The sequence below is a fragment of the Cervus elaphus genome, chromosome 15 (assembly GCF_910594005.1).
Source record: "Cervus elaphus chromosome 15, mCerEla1.1, whole genome shotgun sequence".
In the NCBI taxonomy this organism is placed as follows: Eukaryota; Metazoa; Chordata; class Mammalia; order Artiodactyla; family Cervidae; genus Cervus; species Cervus elaphus.
Window position 1 is genome coordinate 67,371,676 of NC_057829.1, and position 21,148 is coordinate 67,392,823.

Genomic DNA, 21,148 nt, shown 5'->3' on the forward strand with positions numbered 1-21,148 from the left:
CTGACCCCGTACCTCGGTCCAGAGTCTTCCTCTTTCCGGGGCTGCTCCCCTCACTGACCCGGGATGCTTACCTGAGAGCAGTCCTCTGAAGTCATCTTGCCTAAGAACCCTCGTCTCAGGCTCTGCTTTCCAGAACCTGACCGAAGGCAGGCAACATTCATCACTGCCCTTCTCTGAAACCCTCATTTCCTGGGGGAGCCCCTTCGATTCAGGGTTGCAGGGTGGCTTGGGAACCCCCAGGCCCACTCCAACCCTTACTTGCTTGGTTCTGCTTCTGTTGGGTTGTTTTTTTTTTTCCCTTCAATCTTTCTCCTTCCTCTTTAAGCTAAGAGCTGAGTAAAGCCTGAGAAGGTTAAGGTAGCTCCTAGTGAGTGAGGGAAAAGCCAGTAACAGGGCCTGGGGATCTGAGGGTGGGATTCCAAATGACCAACAATGTCCATTCTGAAGTTCTGGAGAGCAAGTGAGCAAAAGGGAAGATCTGGAGAGAGAGCTCTGCTGAAGGAAGGGGAGAAATGCAGAAACACACAAGAAAAGGAAACTTCCTTCAGGATGGAGGGATGGGGTAGGCATGAGGGGCCAGTCAGTCTCATTCCTCTAGACAATAACACACACGATGCACAATATCCTCTCTTGGGGGCTGGCCGAGTTCAGTGCCTTCTCCTAGGAATTGGATATTTTGGGTGGTGGTGGGGGTAGGAGGGAGGGGCAGCCTTTTAAATTAACAGTTGCCATTTATTGAGTACTTACTATGAGACAGGCACTGTGCAAAGTATTTCATATGAATTCTTTTACTCTTCACCCCAATCCTAGAAGAGGAACCTGAAGTTCAGAGAGGTCTCTGTCCTGCAGCAGGAGGCTTTTGATGCCTTGGGCTCACAATGAGCTCCTTCTCCATCAAAATTGGAATTTCAGGGAATTCCCTGGCAGTCCAGTGGTTAGGACTTGGCATTTGCACTGCCAGGGCCTGGGTTTGATCCTTGGTCAGGGAACTAAGATCCCGCAAACTGAGTGGCATGGCCAAAAAAAAGGAATTTCACAGGGATAGGAAGGGTCACATCCTACCTTAAGTGAGTCTATGATTAAGGAGTAGACCTTCCCTCTCTCTTAGCTTGAGGGTTCCTTTAGATGAAGGAAACAAATCCAGATCTCCCTGGATTCACCCAGCCACCCCAGTCCCTGGCCCTGGGCACTTATTCCTGGGCCCCACACAGGCTAAGCCCCTCATAAACACCCAGTGAGTAAATAACAGTGAAGCGCTTTCTCCCTGGGTTGCTGGCCACAAGTGGGGGAGAAACTGGTTCTTCTTGATAAACAGGCAGCCTTCATACTCCAAAGCCGGGTCCACTCAGCAACAGGGCCTGGCACTGGCTTCCTAGGCTCTCGGACACTTGTGTCCACAGCATCCTAGCTGGGCTCCCAGGTCCTTGGTGGGCGGAGAATCTGACTGTACTGGAGCAACATCTAAGGTCACTACAAACCTGGGTGTCGGATGTTCCAGTTCCCTCGAGGCTCAGTGGAAAGCCAGGCAGGGTGCAAAAGTCCCCCACGTTAACTCCTGGGCTGGGAAATGGAGGCAGTCTTCTGCCTCCATGGAAGGGGCCCAGGGCTGAGATTCCCGACACCCTCACTGACTTGTTCTCATCTTGTCTGTTCTGTAGGTTTAGAGGTTCTTTTTTTGTAGCTAAATCAATTCTCTACAGCTTTAGCATTAGACGGTGAGGGCAGGCGGCAATACCTGCTGTTGTCTTTCACTGATTTTGAGGATGGAGGTACATTTCTTAGAGAAGAACCACTCTCTGGGGGAGCTGCCCCTCAGTAGGTTTTCAAGTTAACAAGCAGGTACTAACCACGGGCGGGCCACGTGCCAGGGATTAATGAGACGCAGACCTGCTACTTCAATGGCCCCACTGATCCCTGTCATCCTGGAGGCTGGCCCAGGGAGGGCATGGAGGGTGAAGACCAGTGGAGGGCAGCTCCCCAGGAACCAGCCCAGCCCACCAGCCTGGGGAAAGACAGGGCATCGGAGAGCCAGCAGGCAGTACCACACGCAGTTCAGGGCAAAGAGCCCAGTTTGGGGCAGGAGACCAAGTTCACACCTCAGCTCTGCCACTTTTATCGTCAGTTACTTAACATCTCTGAACCCCAGCATCTTCATCCTTCAAGCAGAAATTGTAATGCATGCCTCAGTTTGGAGATTTGTATATGATCACAAATTTAAAAGCACTTTGTAAGCTATATGTTCCTATACCAATTGAAGACATCACAGTAATAGCAGGTTATGAAACACCCCAGGAGAGTCCCTCTCGATTACACAACATAATCAATTGCTTTGAACCTGCTCCAGAATGGTGTGATGGTTAATGGCCTTTTGTCCAGACAGACCTGGGTTCAAATCCTCTCTCTGTCAGCTCACAGGCTGAGTTACGTAAGCTGGCAGGGCCTCGCTGGGTAACTGTGCCAGGAAGACTTGAGCAGGGTGGGAGGCAAAGTGTGCTCAATTTAAGGTTATCTGTGATTACAATGGGAGCCAGTGGAGAGTTCAGTCTGCAGTTTTTCATCCTTTCATGGGAGAACTTGAGCTCTCTATGCTTTTTATAAAAAGGACACTGAAATCCCAGAGCTGAGAAACTCCTCATAGGTTACACAGCCTGGGGCCAGCAGAGGTAGGACAGGCCCCCGTGAAGACAATGGCCTTCAAAATCAGAGACTTCTGATCCCCTGGGGGTTGTTAATATGCAGGTTGCTAGGCCCACTCCGGCCAGAATTCTGGTGGAGTTGCCAACCTTCTCTTGGCCTAGAGAATGCTCTGCTCCAGGGTACCCCCATCCCATCAGCAGGGACCATCCCAAGCTTACCTGGGAGGAAGGGGATGATTCGTTGCTTGGGGTCCTTCTGGCCACCTTCAATGGGAAACTTATCCAAAAGCTGCATCTGAGAAGCCAGACAGAGGGACAGGATTCAGAAGACAGGAACTACTCCACTTTCCCAACTCCGTTCCACTGCTCCCGGGCCCCACCGCCCTCACACGGATGAGTGATGCCTCAAATCCCTCATTTCACAGACGATTAACAAACCACATGGGGCATGAGTGAGCGCAGGCAGAGCTCTCTGTGCATCAAAGCGGGTGTCTGAACCATCTCAAGGAGGCCTGAGGGTGCAGGGGGAGGTGTCCAGAGATGCCCCTGAGTGAGGCCGGGGTAGGGGCCAGCAAGATTTCAGGCCAGGCTGCAGGTGGGGTTTCTAGAGGCTTCTCTGGACCCAGTGTTTTTTCATATGTCATATGCTGGGTAAGCTCTTTAGTCACACGTCATCCAACCCCATCCCCCGCCCCGCAACCCGGGCCAGGATGCGGAAGGCCCCACCTGATACATCAGACAGACCACCCACCTTCCAGAACCGCTCTGCAGAAACAGACCCAGATGTTATTTTAATTGCAAAACCAAGTCTAGCCCCTTGTCCCCTCCTCCATCTCCTACCTTCCCACCCTGAGGTCGCTGCTGTTTTTCCAGGGACAGACCCATTGGAAGAGCTTCCAGTGTTCTGGAAGAACAGCTGTTTTTTCTTCCGCTATTCTGGGCTGAAATTCTGTATAAACTGGAAAAACACACAGGAGACGGGATGGACGAAGCCACGGCCCCTGTATGTGTGTGCGCGCGTGTGTGTGTGGTTAGCCTCCCTTCCGAGGCGAGTGAGGGCAGGAGGTGGGGCGGAGTGGAGAGTCGGACCCAACCCACTGCCCCAGCTGTGTGACCCTGGGCCAGGCTGCAAGCTTTTGCCTCATCAGTAAAATGAGGAAGATCCCTCACATGATGACTGAAAGTTCATCCCTTCTTTCTAATATTAATTAATATTTACTGAGCGTCTCCTTAGAACGCTGGGCACTTAGAAAATCGGCAGTAAAGAAAAGAGACGAAGTTCCTGCCCTCAGGGAGTTTATATTCTAGTTGGTGAGAACACACAGTAACCAAATATGTGCTGTGTTGTGGGGATACGTGCTATAAAGAAAAATGAAGTAGGATAAGGTGGTGGGGCAGAACAGGAGGAAACGGTGATTTTATATTGCATGAGGGAAGCCTCACAAATCAGATGGCAATTTGGCAGAGACCTAACGGAAGTGAGGAAGAGAGCCACAGTGGAGGGGGAGAATGGTCCAGGCAGGGAAGAGCCAGTGGAGTGGAGGCTGGAGAGGAGTGTGCAGGGCTGGAGGTACAGGTAATGGGATCCAGGCAGAGGCGGATCATGCAGAGGATGGCTGGAGCTACAGGGAAGTGAAGGGGCCACACTGGGGAAACAGGAGGTCACTTAGGAGTCAACTTGGACCAAACTGCTGCCTTGGAGGTGGTGAAATGTGGTCCTATGCCAGATTTGACATGCCCGTGTGTGCATATTCCCATCTACCCACCTGCCTGCCCAGTTCTAACCCATGATTTTAGGATCCTCTCTTGCACAGCCATAATCCAACATACACAGGCTATTTAGAGCCCACACGTGAAGGGTGGGTCGTTGTTGGATTCCATTCAAAACAACACAACTACTGCACCGTTATTAACTTTCACTTCCCTGAACACAGACTAAAATTTAACAAAAGCTGGCTCATGGGTTTTCAAACCCCAATGTTGTAAGTCCACCTCTCTAACATTTAATAATTGCCTGCTACGTGCAAATACAGACAATGGACCATAACACTATAAACTTGTACTTAGGATTTTTTATATTAATAGATTTTCAAATAAATTCTACATGGAGTAGAACTCTTATTTTTTTCCTCTCCCCATTCCCTCAGCCATATTCTATTTTGTAATTTTTTTTTCTGTATTACACAAGTAATTCATATTCATTGAGGGGAAAAACTAGAAATTACAGAAGCAGTAATTGGACTGACTCATTGGAAAAGACCCTGATGCTGGGAAAGATTGAAGGCAGGAGGAGAAGGGGATGACAGACGATGAGATGGTTGGATGGCATCACTAACTCAATGGACATGAGTTTGAGCAAGCTCCAGGAGTTGGTGATGGATAGGAAGCCTGGCATGCTGCAGTCCATGGGGTCACAAAGAGTCAGACATGACTGAGAGACTGAATGGAACTGAACTGACAGAAGCAGTAGATAAAAAAGAGAGCAAGAGTCACTTACTATCCTTCCCCCTGAAAAAGCAACACTAATATTTGGGATATATATCCTTTCCATATGTGCATGTAGATAAAATAAGCTCATCAATGCATTACACAATGTAATGGCATTGTCTCATGTCAGTGATTATCTCCATACTAGCATTCTTAATTGTGACACAGAATTTCGATGTTTGAATGGGCCATGGTTGATTTACCTACACTCTACTGTTGGATGAGATGGTTAGATAGCATCACTGACTCAGTGGACATGAACTTGAGCAAATTTCAGGAGATAGTGAATGACAGGGAAGCCTGGCATGCTGTAGTCCATGGGGTGGCAAAGAGTCGGACGTGACTGAGTGATCAAACAACAACTACTGTTGAATATTCACTACTTACACATAACACCAGAGTGAACACCCTTTCCATGTACCTATGTACACTGTAATACTTTTTCTATCCTTTGTTTCATCTCATTGAAATCTATGCAAATCTATAGGTGCCTTAAATCTCTTCTGGAAGAAGACTGAGGATAAATAGATGGATATAACTAACGTGCTATAGGCCAGGCCTGGGGCCTGTGAGCAGCAGCTTCATAGGGTTTCTGAGAAATGGCACATAGAGTATTGGGAGAAACGCAGGCCCAGCTCAGTGCCTGGTATAGACTAATTTGCCCTCATCAGATCACTTTTCTCCTGCAAGAGGGAGGCTTGCTGTGCCTGGCAAGCCAAGAGACTTGCCCAAATTGCCCTGTCTCTTTGGGGCTCGCAGGAGTCAGGCTACAGAAACTTTAAGTTGCTTATCTGCTCTGGTCTACATTTGTTCGCTGACTGCTAAATTCTTTTTCAGACCTAGGATTCTGAGATCTCACCAACAATGCATAGGGAAGGTGGTGCCAAGAGAAGTGGGCAGGGGAAGATTCACACGGTCCTTCCTTTCCACTCAATACATTTGCCATGTGCCTTCTAGATGCTAGCCCTCTGTGAGGTGCTAGAAATAAGTTATATCACACTCTTTACACCAAGGAGCTCATGATCTTGCTCTAGAGCAGGGCTTCACTGTCTTCAACACACATACAAAGCACCTCTGTCAACATGTTAAAAAGCAGGTGCTGATTCAGTGGGTCCAGGCAGGGGCCCGAGATCCTCCATTTCTACCAAGCTCAGGTGATGCCGAAACTGCTGGTCCACAGTCACAGTCAGCAACAAAGCTCTAGAGCTGTCTCATGTTGCAGTTACCACCCACATGTGGCTGTTGAAAAATGGCCCATCCAAATTGAGATGCCCTGTAAGTGTAAAGTATGTGCCAGGTTTCAAAGACTTTGTACGAAACAAAAAAAAGTGAAATATCTCATTAACAATGTTTGTACTGATTGTATGTTGAAATGATAATACTCTGGATATGAAAGGTTAAGTAAAAATACTCTTAAAATAATTTCACCTGTTTTATGCTTTTACATAGCTACTAGAAGAATTTAAATTCTATATATGGTTGATATGATATTTGGATATTATATTGATATTACATTATATACTATGGACAGGCTGCTCTAGAGCAAGATGGTTCTCAAAGCATAGCTTAAAGTCTGCCCAAAACCGATGCCCTGGTGGAGGGAGGCGTCTATTAAAAATGCAGTTTCCTGGGCTCTGCCCAGAGGTCTGTGAAGCTTTGTCCTGGTGCTAGAGACAGACAAGCAAGTTCTGGAGTGACGGGGAATAGTGAGGATGTATGAACAGCATCCTGTGGGACCTGAAGGGAGAGGTCAGGGAAGACTTCCTGTAGGAGGTGAGGCCAGCTCTGTCTAGGCAGAGAAATGGTCACATTCCCTGTGCCTTCCTTGCCAAGAGCAGTGGGACCTCTCCCCCTGGGTTCATGTGCCTCCTGGAAGGCAGGGGTCATCCGATAGCCCCGCAGATTTGAGTTTTCCCTCAGAAGGCCTCTTGAGGATGCTAGGCAGCTGGCCTCTCTCCCACCTCCTCCTCCTGCTACAGCTTTTCCTCTTCCCCCACCTCTGTCTTAATCTGGGCCCCTCTGAGGCCAAGACAAGCCCATATAATGAAAGTACTGGGTCAGTGGGCCCTCCCCAGAGCTGCAAGCACTCAGCTGACCTGCCGCCCTCTACCCCGAGCCCTCAGGTGCAGATGCCAGCTACACCTGTCATCTGACCCCACCACCACTGCCCAGCCTCGCCATCTGTTCTCCTGGTCTTCTCCAGGGCTTACTGGCCACAGGAAGGCGACGCACTGCTAACCAGATGCTGGTGACATTTTCTCTGCCTACAGGTCACCTTTCAAAGAAAGCAAATCCCCCTGCTCAGACTCCAGAGTAGACCAAATACAGGTGGCCAGCTGTTTACTCAGCATGGGGGGCTCGCAAGACCTGACCAGTCAGGGGCGTGGCCCCTGCACAGCACGTCAGGGCTGCGGATAAACATCTGCCGTCACGTGTAACACACAAGGTGAATGTCCCCCTACCTGGGGCCAGGTGGGCTGCAAAGTGGGTCCGATAACCCGTTGTTGTTTAGTCACTAAGTCATGTCTGACTCTTTTGCGACCCCTGGACTGCAGCCCTCCAGGCTCCTCTGGCCGTGGGATCTCCCAGGCAAGAATACTGGAGAGGGTTGCCATTTCCTTCTCCAGGGAATCTTCCCAACCTAGAGATCGAACCCACATCTGCATTGCAGGAGGATTCTTTACCGCTGAGCTACCGGGGAAGCAGAGTTATACAACTTGCTGGGTGTCTAATTTGCAGGATGGGGGTCTGATAGAGAAAAGTCACATGAAAGGAAGGCTGAGGGGGGGCCATCTGATGAAGAAGCTGCCCAGACCTTCCCTGGGGAGGAAGCCTGGGTGTGTGGGCCGTGAGGAAGGAAGCTCTGCCCCGCAGAGAATTCTCTGCGGCCACCTTTTTGGGCAGGAAGTGGATTCTCCTGTCACTCCAGCAAGGGCCTGACTTGGGCTGGAGGAAAAGCAGGGCCCGTTGCCAGGGTCCCTCTCAGAGCAAGAGGCGTTTGGCTGAGGAAGCCCTGAGCAACCACATCAGAGCTCTGCAGTGTGTGGAGGACGCCAGGCTGTTTATCTAAGGGGTGGATAGTGCGAGAGATACAGGACAGCTCGGCTTCAAGAGCCAGCCCCAGCCAGAGAAAGCTGATTCGGCAGCTCTCCATGGGCAGGGCTGAGCAGCAATAAACACTGGGGAGGGAGAAGGGTGGGCCCCAGACCCAGCTGGGGCACATCTGTAACCCAAGAGTTCGGCTCCTCGCCCTTCCGAGTGGGTGGAGTTCCCAGCGACTTCAGCTCTGAGGCCCCAGTGCTTGTGACCATTTCCAGCTCAGGAACAAAGGGAACATTCGTTACAATAAGAGGCTGGTGGGTTCCCTGATCTAGAGATCCCTCTTACAAAGAGGTAAAGTCACCTCATCTCCCTGGGGATTCAGAGATCATGGCTTGTCTGTTCTACAGGTTCACCAGGCCCTGAGTTCGACGCGGGACCACAGGAAGAATCACAGAAACAGACAGGGACAATAGCGATGCATCGTGTGACTTTTCTTAAAGTTCTCATCCTTCGTTGTCTGAAATGTACGTCCCCATCCCCTTCCTTCTTTGATGAAAGTATCAGGGAATATCTATACCGGGAAGCCCCTGACCATCCAGCCTAAGTTCACCCCTCCTCTCTGTGAATTCCAACAGCACCCTGGTCACAACAGGACTCTGTGAATTCCATCAGTCCCTATTTCAGGACTTCATATAGTTTTTTGAGACTTTTTGGTACAAGTTCATCTCATTGCCCTCAAGAGGAGGGATTCTTCCTCTTGAATAGTCTTGGTGCCTTTGCAGAAAACCAGCTCAAGATAGATGTATGGGTTTATTCCAGGACTCTCAATTCTATCCCTTTGATCTATATATCTAGCCTATGTCTGTGCCACTCCATCTTGATTACTGTAGCTTTATATAAGTTTTCTTTTGTAATAGACTTTTAAAGAGAAGTTTTAGGTTCAAAGCAAAATGAAGCAGAAAGTACAGAGAATTCTCATGGACTTCCCCATTGAGCACATTCCCAGTCTCCCTCATCAAAATCCCAGACCCCACCACCACTGCCCAGCCTCGGCATCTGTTCTCCTGGTCTTCTCCAGGGCTTACTGGCCACAGGAAGGCGACGCACTGCTAACCAGATGCTGGTGACATTTTCTCTGCCTACAGGTCACCTTTCAAAGAAAGCAAATCCCCCTGCTCAGACTCCAGATGCAGCACATTAATTGCAATCGATGAACCTACAGTGACAAAGAACTATCATCCAAAGTCCACGGTTTACATTATGATTTGATTTTGATATTGTACATTTGATAGGTTTGGACAAATGTATCATGTGTGTCCACCATGACAGTATCATATAGAGTAGTTTCATGGTCCTAAAAAACCTCTGTGCTCCACCACCTCATTCCTTTTCCACTAATTCCAGCAACCATTGGAATTTACTATCTCCATAGTTTTGCCTTTACTACAAGATCATAGAGTTGGAATCATACAGTATGTAGTCTTTTCAAAATAAATTCTTTAATTTTTAAAATGTATAATATGCATTTAAGTTTCCTCCATGTCTTCTCACGGCTTGATAGTTTGTTTCTTTTCAACACTTAATAATAAGATTCCATCATGTGGATGTACTACAGCTTATTTATCTGTTCACCTACTGAAGGACATCTTGGTTGTGTCTAAGTTTAGGCCATCTAAGTTTGCCTAAGTTTAAGCATATTAATAATACTGCTGTAAACATCACGTGCAGGTTTTTGTGTGGACATAGTTTTGAACTTATTTGGAGGAGGACTGCTGAACTGCATGGTAAGAGTATGTTTAGTTTTGTAAAAAACTATCTTCCAAAGTGACTGGACCATTTTGCATTCTGACCAGGAATGAATGTTGCTCCACATCATACCAAATACCAACATTTGGTATTGCAGTGCCTTGGATTCTTACTATTCTGATATAGGTGTGTCATGGAATGTTGTAGTTTTAATTTGCAATTTCCTAATGACATACAATGTTGAGCACTGCTTCATATGCTTATCTGCCATCTATATATCTTTGGTGAGGTGTCTGTTAAGATCTTTGCTTATTAGTCAGGCTGCTCATTTTCTTATTGTTAAATTTTAAGAGGTCTTTATATATTTTGGATAACAGTCATCTATCTGATATGTCTTTGCAAATATTTACTCCAAGTCTGTAGCCTGTCTTGTCATTCTCTTGATATAATAAGTTTTATTTATTTATTGTTATTAATGGTGTTTGAAATTTTCATTTCCTAATTGTTTGCTGTTAGTAGTATACAGATATACAATTGGCTTTTGCATATTGAACATGTATCCTGCGACTTTGTTAAAATCATTTATTAATTCTAATAGGTATTTTTGTCTTTTGCAGATTTCTTAGCATTTTCTACACAGACAGTCACGTCAGGAAAAAAAAAAAAGACCATTATACATCTTTCTATTTCCAACATGTATGTCTTTTCTAATTTCACTGGCTACAATGTCCGGGACCATGCTGAATAAAAGAAGTAAAAGAGAACATTCTTGCCTTATTCTAATCTTTTTTGGGAGGTGTCATATGGAGCGGAATGCTGGATCTTAGTTCCCTGACCAGGATCGAAGCTGTGCACCCCCTGCAGTGGAAGCATGGAGTCTTAACAGCTGGACCATTAGGGAAGTCCTGCCTTATTCCAATCTTAAGAGGAAAATACTCAGTCTTTCACCATGAAGTATGATGATACTAGCAGGTTCTTTGTAGATGCTCAGAATAAGAAAGCTTTCTTTGATTTCTAGTTTACTGAGGTTTTTTTTTTTTAAAACATTATTATAAATGAGTGCTGAATTTTGTCAAATGCTTTTACTGAATCGATTGATGCATTTTTTCTCCTATATCCTGCCAATGTGGTGAAATATACTGATAGATTTTGAAATGTTGAACCAAGTTGCATTTTTGAGATAAATTCTACTTGGTTATGGTATATTATCCTTTGGTATATATGGTATAATATCCTTATGGTATATTATCCTGCTGGACTTGATTTGCTAAATATTTTTAAGAAAAAATTTGCATCCACATTCACGGTATTCTGATATTTTCCTTTCTTATAATGTTCTCATCAGGTTTTGATATTAAGATTATGCTCACTTTATACAGTGAGTTAGAAACTATTCCGTCTTCCTGAGTGTAAGAATGGTATTATTTCACCCTTGAATGCTGGATAGAGTTCATCAGTGAAACTATGTGGATTTGGAGCTTTCCTTGCAGGAAAGTATTTGATAATGAATTCAATTTCTTTAACAGGTATAAAGGCACTTAACACTTTTCTTTTTCTTGTTGAGTCAGCTTTGAAAAAGTTGAGTTTTCCAAAGAATTTGTCTATGTTGTCTTATTGAATTTAATGACAAAAAACTGTTACTAACACTGCCTTATTATTATTTTACCTGAAGTAATATCTTCCCTTTCTTCTGATATGGGTAATGTGTCTTTTCTCTCTTTGGTTGTTCTTAGTAGGAGTTTATCCATTTTATTAATCTTTTCAAAGAGCCAACTTGGGTTCTGTGAATTTTCTTTACTATTTTCTGCCTTTTATTTTATTGTTTTGTTCTCATAATGTCTTTTCTTCTACTTAATTTAGGTTTAGGGTTTTTTTCTTAAAGTGAAAATTTAGGTTATTGATTTTAAACTTTCTTTTAAAATTCAGACATGTCATGATGATAGTTTTCTCTCTAAATAGTACTTTAGCTGTGGCCCACAAATTTTCATATGCTGTGTTTTCACTATGTTCAATGTTCAAAAATTTTTTAAATTTCCTTTCTTCTTTGGACTCATGGACCCCTTCCCATGCAGTTCAACTGTGAAGTCAAGAAACATAAAGAAAACTATACCAAGGCACATCATAAGCAGGTTACTCAAAAATCAGTAATTTTAAGAAAAATCTTAAAAGCAACCATAGGAAAAAAGACATTTTTACATTCAGGGGAACAAAGCTAATGATGACTGCAGATTTCTTGCTGGAAAAAAAAAATGCAAACAAGAAGACAAAGGAAAGGCTGAGATGACTGTGGGGGCCAGAAAGTCCTCTATCTTGACCCCAACCACAACTCTGCTTCACATTAGGGAACCTCAGCTACAAAGTCTATCCAGGTCCCCCACAATACACTGATCTCTTCATCTATCAGCTGGCGATCAAATAATTTATCATCCAAGATGCGAAGCTACTGAGAGCGACAAGGAATGCTATTAATAATTATGTCAGGACAAGAGGTACAAAATAGGACTTCCAAGCCTGTACAGGTTAATGGAGCCATGTAGTTACTCTAACTATGAGTTCCCAGCACTTACCACTGGTCCTGGTATAAATGCTTGATGATAAAAATAAGATTTACTGAGAACTTAGTTTGTGTTAGGCACTTGGTGGTGGTTTAGTCACTAAGTTGTGTCCAACTCTCTCGACCCCATGGACCCACCAGGATCCTCAGTCCATGAGATTCTCCAGGCAAGAATACTTGAGTGGGCTGTCATTTCCTTCTTTCCTTCTCCAGGGGATCTTCCTGATCCAGGGGTTGAATCCAGGTCTCCTGCACTGCAGGCAGATTCTTTACCGACTGAGCTACCAGGGAAGCCCGAAGTATAGTCGCTCAGTCGTGTCCGACTCTGCGACCCCATAGAGTGTAGCCCACCAGGATCTCTGTCCATGGGACTCCCCAGGCAAGAATACTGGAGTGGGTAGCCATTCCCTTCTCCAGGGGATCCTCCCAACCCAGAGATCGAACCAGGGTCTCCTCCATTGCAGGCAGGATTCTTTACTATCTGAGCCACCAGGCAAGTGGTTAGGCACCTGCTCACCTCAATTCTCATACCAACTCTTTGAGGTAGGTACTATCAATACCCTATTTTCCAGAGAAAGAAACCACCATATGGAGAGCTTAAATAACCTGCCTAAAAAACAAGATGTGGAACTGGGATTTGAACCCAGGCAATCTGCTACAGACATTGGTCTCTTGACTACCATAGTCTGAATGAATCAACTGAATGAAAGAAAGGATTCAGAAACTCTACCACTAGAGTTCCATTTCTATGAAATTGCACTGAAGGTGTAGGAATGGCGCATACTTAGAAGATATCTATTAATGCAATTTGCCACCTTATCAGATAAAGGATAAAAACTATATAATCATGCTTTGATAAAACTCAACACCTATTTATGATTTTTTTTTAATGTAGCAAACAGGAAATGGGAGCAAACTTTCTTGATCCGAGAACATTTACCCACAACACTCCTCAGTGAAGAAACACTGGGATAAAACAAGCATGCTCTCCACTACTTCCATCTGTTATTGGATCTATGCTGCTTCCCAAGGTATTAACACAAGAAAAAGAAATGAGAGGCATAAAGACAGGAAGGGGGGAAAAGTCAGTACTCACAACCAATAGAAAGTTATATATAGACTACAACTTTAAAAATGGAAGAAAAAAAAAAAAACAAACCTCCAAAGATGCATGCCTTTGGCTCTTGAAGGGTTGTGACACCTTGATTAAAAAGGAACTAACCCCTAGAAGGTGTAAGACAATAGGACTTGAAGGAGAAAGTAAGATGAAAAGTTGTGAAGTGCAGTGGTGATGGCTGCACATCAGTGTAAATGTACTTAATGCCGATGAACTGTACACTTGAAAAAGGTTAAAAGGAGGGACTTTCCTTGTGGTCCAACAGTTAAGGATTCGCCTTGCAACGCAATGGACATGGGTTCCACCCCGGGTTGGTGAACTAAGATCCCACACGCCACAGAGCAACGAAGCCCATGTGTCACAACCACTGAGATCATGTGCTGCAACAAAAGATCCTGCAAGATGAAAAGGAGATCTGCAACTAAGACCCATGCAGTCAAATAGATAAATAAATATATTTGTTAAAAGATATAGTTAAAAGATTTGTTAAAAGGTGAAAATAAGTTTTATGTGTATTTTACCATACTACAAAAATGGTAAGATTGATGTTATGCATATTTTAGCACAATAAAAAAAAAGGAAAGAATAAGATACCAGGGCTCTACAGCAGAGAGGAGTCATGACAATTCTCTCTTTGTCACCCCAGGAGCAGCCGCACAACAGAGCCCTGAGCATGGCATTCGAGTCTGGAGCCTGGGCTCCAAACGGCACTGGCTGAACAGGGACCCTGTGCAGGGCACTTATTCTTGTCTGTGCAAAAAATGGGGGAAGATGATGCAACTCACAGGGGAGATATGAGGACCAAGAGAAGATGCTGCAGGAGACATGTTCTGTACACAGAAAGGGGCAGCCCAGGCATGAGGCAGCCCGGCAGCTGCTCAGAGTTCCCAAGATAAAGAGAGGCTGAGGGTGGATGGATAGGAAGGATTCAGGCTCTCTTGCCAAACCCACTAGAGTCTTTGGGGAACAGACTCGACACCTTAGGTATCCCTGAAGCAGCAGCAGAAGAGACAAAGGGTAGACAGGACCCCTCCACCCTGGCAAACAGCTGCCTGCCTTGGATGCATTTGGTGGCTGGGGCATGGGCACAGGCCGCACTGAAGACTCAGGATGTTGGTACTCACTTCAGCTTTGTGAGAGAGCCCATCCTGGGTTCCAGAGTTCTTAACAGGCCTAAGAAGTCGTCCTTGAACATTTTCTGAAAAGTGTGCAAGCTTTCATGACTTCAAATCCCTTCCCAACCAAGTCATTACCATGATGTTCCAGGCACTGAGTGGGTGGGATTTGGGAAGCGTGTACATCACGGTCCATGATGTGCAGGGGAGCTGGGAAAGCCACACGGGCACAAGAGGCTTAGCCGGTAGTGTTAGATGAGTGGTTTCTGAGAGGCATAAAAAGCATGTGATGGGGGCTCAGGAAAGCACAAGACTGGTATGGATGGAGGAAGCAAAGCGGACTTCTCAGAGAAGGACACGTTAGATGTAGGCCTTGTGTAAAGGGGAGGTGGAGAAAGGGGAACAGGGCATCCCAGTGGGAAAAATGGCTAATACAAAGGCATGGCAGTGGAGTTTCAGGACTGCTAGAGGAAGCATTCAGATTGGAGTGCAATGACTTGTCATGAATTCCATGAAACGCTGCCATGTGTTGGAGAAAGTGGTGGGATCTGGGGTGGAGGCCCCTGATCATTTATTCCAGTGATTTGGGGATGACCACACAGCTGGCCCCAGAGCAGGATACAGGCAGAGGCCTGGTGTGCTGCTCCACAAGGATGGGGGGGTCAGTCATGGCATCTGAAAGCATTCCAGAAAATGTGACGATGTGGAGAAGGAATCCATTCCAGAGCTCATCTTGAGGCTGGTACTGCATGTGGATGGAGACTTTGCAGTGGGGGATGGCAGATGAGATGCCCCAGATGCCTGCTCAAGTAATAGCCCTTACTCATTAAACTGCTGTCTAAGTGCCGAGTCTGGAAACGGGTGGGTGCTTTGCTTTGCTGAGGGTCTGAGATGAACAACTCAGGGCAACAGAGGAGGCTTTGGGTACCACCAGGGCCCTTCTCCACTTTCCCCCAACACCGTCCCACAGACGCTGAAGACATTCTCAACACGTATTTAAAGACCACCAATTTGAAGGGAACGTCAAATTGTTATCCTCCCCAAGGAGCCCGTGCACCTCAATTTGGCCTTGCTAACCCCAAGGTCCCCTCTCCAGGAAGCACCGGCTTGTCATCATGTGCACAAATACAACACACTCTCAAGCAAGGTTCCTTGATTCTGAGTCTGACTCTGCAACACTGATGCTAGAGGCGCTCCTGCCCTCCCACAGCTGAGGTCTGGTGACTAAGGAGACCCAGGGGTGGGGTGGTTCACAAGCTCACAAGTGTTCTGGCCTCTGCACCCACTATGAACAACCATGCAGAAGCAAGTGACTAGCAGGAACCAGGTGCTCAAAAATGATTCACGAATAGATCGTCCCCTGCCTGCCTCTCAGGGCTGTTAAGAGAATCAGAGAGGATTAGAATATTGAGCGATGATCAAGGCAAAACAGAGTGATTACTACGTGCTGCAAACAAAGTAGGTGTGATTCACCCTGTGTTTTATAGGCAAGGAGACAGGTGCACAGAGAAGTTAGGTAACTTGCTCAACAACAGAGCAAAGGAGTGATAGGCGAGAGTGAGGCCCAGGCCATGGGGCTTCCTCAAATGATGCAGTTACCCCTGGAGGCACGGCAGCACAGAGTCCCCCAAATGTAGGCACAAGCCCCCTTCCCTACATGGGATCGATGCCACTACTATGATTTATCTATTACTTTTCTTTGAGTCCCTTTCTGGAAAAACTTCAACAGTTATTTTTGTTGTATATTAGTTTCCTATTACTGCTATAACAAATTACTACAGCTCAGTGCCTTAAAACAACACAAACTAACTTTCTTAGAGCTCAGGTCAGAAGTGCAAAATGAGTCCTAAGGGGCTAAAATTCCAGGTGTCAGCAGAGCTATTTCCTTCCTGAAGCTCAGCGTGGAGACTTGGTTTCCTTGCCATTTCCAGCTTCCAGAGGCCACCCATACTTCTGGACTCATGGCCCCATCCATCTTCAAAGCACATCAGTCTCTGCTTTCACTGTCACATTTCCTCTGAATCTCCTGCCTCTTCCTTCTAAGGAACCTGGTGATTACATGAGGCTCACCTGGATAATCAAGAATACTCTCCCCTTTCAAGATCCTTAATCAAATCTAAAAAGCTCTTTTCACCAAAGAAGGTAACAAGCCCAGGTTTCAGGAAGTGGGACATCTCTGTGGGGGAGCATTATTCAGACTATCAAAAGTCACATCCAAAGCAATAATATCTATGAAATCATAAGTGTATTGGTGTGTGTGTTTGCGTGTGTGTGTACACAAACTATACGTGTGTGCTGGGCTTAGTTGCTCAGTCGTGTCTGATTCTCATGACCCCATGGACTGTAGCCCTCCAGGCTCTTCTGTCCATGGGGATTCTCCAGGCAAGAAGACTGGAGTGGGTTGCCATTTCCTTCTCCAGGGGATCTTCCCAACCCAGGGATGGAATCCAGGTCTCCTGCATTGCAGATGGATTCTTTACCATCTGAGCCACCAGGGAAGCTCAAGAATACTGGAGGGGGTAGCCTATCCCTTCTCCAGGGGATTGTCCTGACCCAGGAGCCAAACCAGGGTCACCTGTATTGCAGGCAAATTCTTTACCAGCTGAGCTGAGCTACCAGGGAACATTATATATATATATACACACACATATATACACACACATACACACACATTCATATTTTAACTGGATTAACTTGCTAGGGTCACCACAACAAAACATCACAAACTGAATGGCTTAAACAATGGAAATACAATGTTTCAGTTCTGGAGTCCAGAAGTCTGAGAACAAGGTGTTGGCAGGGCTAGTTCCCTCTGAGGTCTGTGCAGGAGGCTCTGTTCCATGCCTCTCTCCTAGTTTCTGTGATTTGCTGGCAATCTTCAGTGTTCCTTGGCTTGTGGAAGCATCACCCCGTCTCTGGCTTCATCTTCACATGGCGTTCTCCCTGTGTGCCTGTCTGTGTCCAAATTTCTCCTTTTTATAAGCATATCAGTCATTGGATTAGGGGCCCACCAGCATGACCTCATCTTAACTAATTGCATCTGCAACAAGCCTATTTCCAAATAAGGTCACATTCTGAGGTACTGGGGATTACAGCTTCAATATACGCATTTGGGGAACACATAAGACTTCACCCCCTAACCCCAGCACACATTGAAACAATACATAACTATGAGAAGAGAAAGAATTAGCCCATATATTACCCCAAAGCCTCTTCTTGCGTTCACAAGGTGGCTGCACAACGTTTTGGAAAATGTGAATAATAATAAACGGTACATAGCTGCTCAGATCTGGATTCAAATCAGTTTTCTCATCTGTGAAATGAGGACAGTTACAGAACCTGCCTGATGGGGCGGTGAGAGGATTCGATGAGATAATGTGTGTACAGCACTTGGCACAGAGCGTGTTGCAGACGAGCGGCCCCCACACGTGAGCTATTATTATCACTGCTGTCGTCAGCATCACTCCTGGTATGGTGCTAGCCTGCATCCCCAGGGCCAGGAAAAGTGCCTGGGAACCTACAGCCCTGAGGTCACGGAGGCGCAGAGCCCACGAGGGACAGACGGGTCTGGGAGGTGTCTTGGCCAGGCCTGGCCCCCCTGTGAGCCTCTAGGAGCCCCTGGAGAGCTGCCCAGCTGTTGTGCGTGGGCTGTTTGGGGAGGAGACCTCTGGCTTTCCCAGCAGCTCACTGGGTGCGTGGGAGCTGGCTGGGATGTGTCTGACATTAACCTGGTGGGGCCTGCAACACCCACAGAGAGATGCAGAGTGAAGAAGCAGGGATGTGCACAATGGCCTTATCCTAGAAAGTGTCCAAAAAGAGGCGGCCCTGCCTCCCCCCTGAAACTACATAGGGGCCTCCTTCCACACACCTCCACCATGCAGACCCACAACCTTTGGAGAAAGAGCATCGGGTGGGAGTCAAGGGCGGAGGGTTCCAGTTCCATCCCGTCCTGGCTATGTGACACTGACCAGGTCACTTAACCTCTCTGGGATCCAGTTTTCTCATCTTTAAGGGGGCAGTGAGTGAAAACAGCCTCCCCACTGTGGTGCGTGGATTGAATGAGATTACACAGGTGAGCACAGTGCTTGGCTTACATGCATGCTTGATAAATGAGGTCGCCCTTTCCAAGGTGAAGAAGCTCCAGTGGGATGGATCTTCCTGTTCCTCCTCCAGCCCCTTCTGCTTTGAGGGAGCTGCTCCCGGCTGTCAGCCACGCCACCCTGCCCTCACTATCGATGGCTGAAAGGACTTCGGGGTCCCTCACCTGTAACTTCGCAGTCCAGCACACATGGCCCACGCTTCCCTGGACCAGGAAGGAAAGGAGTGATGGACACCTGGAAAGCTAGGGACCGAGCACTGGGTCAGAGATTCTGGATTCTGTCAGCTCTAAGCCCGGCTCTGAGACAGCAGAGCTCCCCCAGGACTCACAGAGCCCGAGACGTGGTTTCCTGCCGTGGAATTGGAGCTACACCCTGATTTCCTCCCAACACCCCCGTGTTGCTGTCTGGGTCCTCCTTCCTCTCACGCCCAGGAAAGCAGGGGGGCTGTGGGAGCTGGGTGCTGGGGCTGCAAGAGTGAGTGCCAGGTGGTGTACAAAGTTGGCTGGACAGTCATCTGACATAAGAGGGAAGAACTTGGACTTCCTCTTCAGGGCAAGAGGGAGCCCCTGGAGGATGCTGAGCAGAAGGAACCATGTGAAAGTGGAATTCTGGAAAGACAAGTCTGCCTGGGACATGGGATGGAGCAGTGGGGAAAGAGACATCTGTGTGGGGACGAATCGCCAAAGAAAGCCTGGGACCGGTCCAGGGTGTCAGCACAGACACTCCCCACAGAGAATAAGGTCACCTAAGGTGAGCCTGCCCATACTGGGGTAGCAGTTCCAGCGGGGTCCTGGCTAAGGTCACTCTGGTCCCTCCTGGCGAGAGGTGTCTCTCTATCCCCTAACCTCACCAGAGACCCCTCACAAGGTCTCAGAGCTGCCTGACACTTCCCTCTCCCGCCTGGACCCCTAAGGACTGTCAACAAAGAGTGAGAGGGGCGTTTCCCTGGTGGTTAAGAATCCACCTTGCGATGCAAGGGACACAGGTTCCATCCCTGGACCAGGAAGATCCTCATGAGCTGCGGAGCAATGAAGCCCATGTGCCACAGATACTGAGCCCGCACTCTAGAGCCTGCAAGCCACAACTGCTGACGTCCGTGCACCTGGAGCCTGTGCTCCGCAACAAGAGACGCCACCTCAATGAGAAGCCCATGCGTGGCAATGAAGAGTGGCCCCGCTTGCCACAACTAGAGAAAGGCCACATTGCAGCAATGAAGACCCACCAGAGCCTAAATTAATTCATTAATTTAAAAAACTAACAGTGAGAGGCTCACAAGGAGGTGAGCAAGGAGGAAGGGGCCAAGGGAGGACAGACCTCCACCTTCTCTGTCTGGTGGAACCACACCCCCAGCCCCAGTGTATCTTCATTGTCTCATCCTGATCATCCATCCAAATGGCCCAGAATTGTGGTCTCCGACCAGCCGTGGGATCAAAGTCAGGTCAAAGTCTGGGGCAAAGACAGCACATTCCTGGCAGAGATGAGGCCAAGACAGACCCTCGGTGGTCCTGGGCCCAGGCTGCTGTTCAGGCAGTGAGATCTCAGAGCAGGTCCCGTGGTGCTGCCTTAACCCTGCCTTCTGGGAAAGAAGCCAAGTGGGACGCTCCCAGTGGACAATCCAACGTCCTTGCCTTCCTCTCCCTCCCCTTCTCCACGTGTCTTGCTTCTGTATTTTCTTCTCTCTTCCAAAAGGGTAAGGGTACTTCTGGACCCCATCCTTGCCTTTCCGCTCCCAGTCTTGTGTAAAAGGAAAACATGAAGAATGGGCTACACAGGCTGAGGTCACTGTGCAGACTCCAGCTCTTCCCTGTGGCCTGGCCCTAGCAATATGGCACCCTCACTTCCCAAGAGCTTGACTCTCCCCTGCCTGAGTGACCCTGGAGCTACTGGCAGCCACTGGTGAGACCTGGGCTGTCGGGTGAACCTAGCAGAAGCCACACGGGCCCAGGGAGTTCCCACCAGGGCGCCGCTGCAGCTGGTGACTTGCGTCAGTCCCCTGCCCACCTTCCCACATCTTCCTCTGTCAGACACCCCACAGCACAAGAGGCCAAAACACACATAAACCCTCTCCAAAGGTTCTGGTGAGGAGAGTGCTAAGTACATACCATCCCTGACGTTGCTGTAATCTGCCCCCATCTGGCTGTTTCATCTTAGCTTTGAGCCCTTCATTGGCTGTCAGCTTCCCATGGGACACAAGCCCATTCACGACCTCTGCCCTGCCTGACCTCTCCAGTCTCGTGTCCTGCTACTGTTGCAGGTCCCCACACACTGCATGGCCAGCCACATCCTCCTTGGATACAACATGCTGTTCCAGAGCTCTGTGCTTCTGTGCAATCTGTTCCTCTCTCCTGGAA

At 47.5% G+C, this 21,148-nt stretch overlaps 1 protein-coding gene across 3 annotated transcripts in view; it reads right to left on the reverse strand.

Moving 5' to 3' along the window:
- Positions 1-21,148, reverse strand: part of SH3PXD2A (SH3 and PX domains 2A) — a 243,640-nt gene that overhangs the window by 145,897 nt on the left and 76,595 nt on the right. For all 3 annotated transcript variants that reach the window (XM_043924906.1, XM_043924907.1, XM_043924908.1), the window contains exon 3: positions 2,856-2,931. In XM_043924906.1, the coding sequence (XP_043780841.1) occupies positions 2,856-2,931 (76 nt within the window). The remainder of the gene's footprint in view (positions 1-2,855; positions 2,932-21,148) is intronic.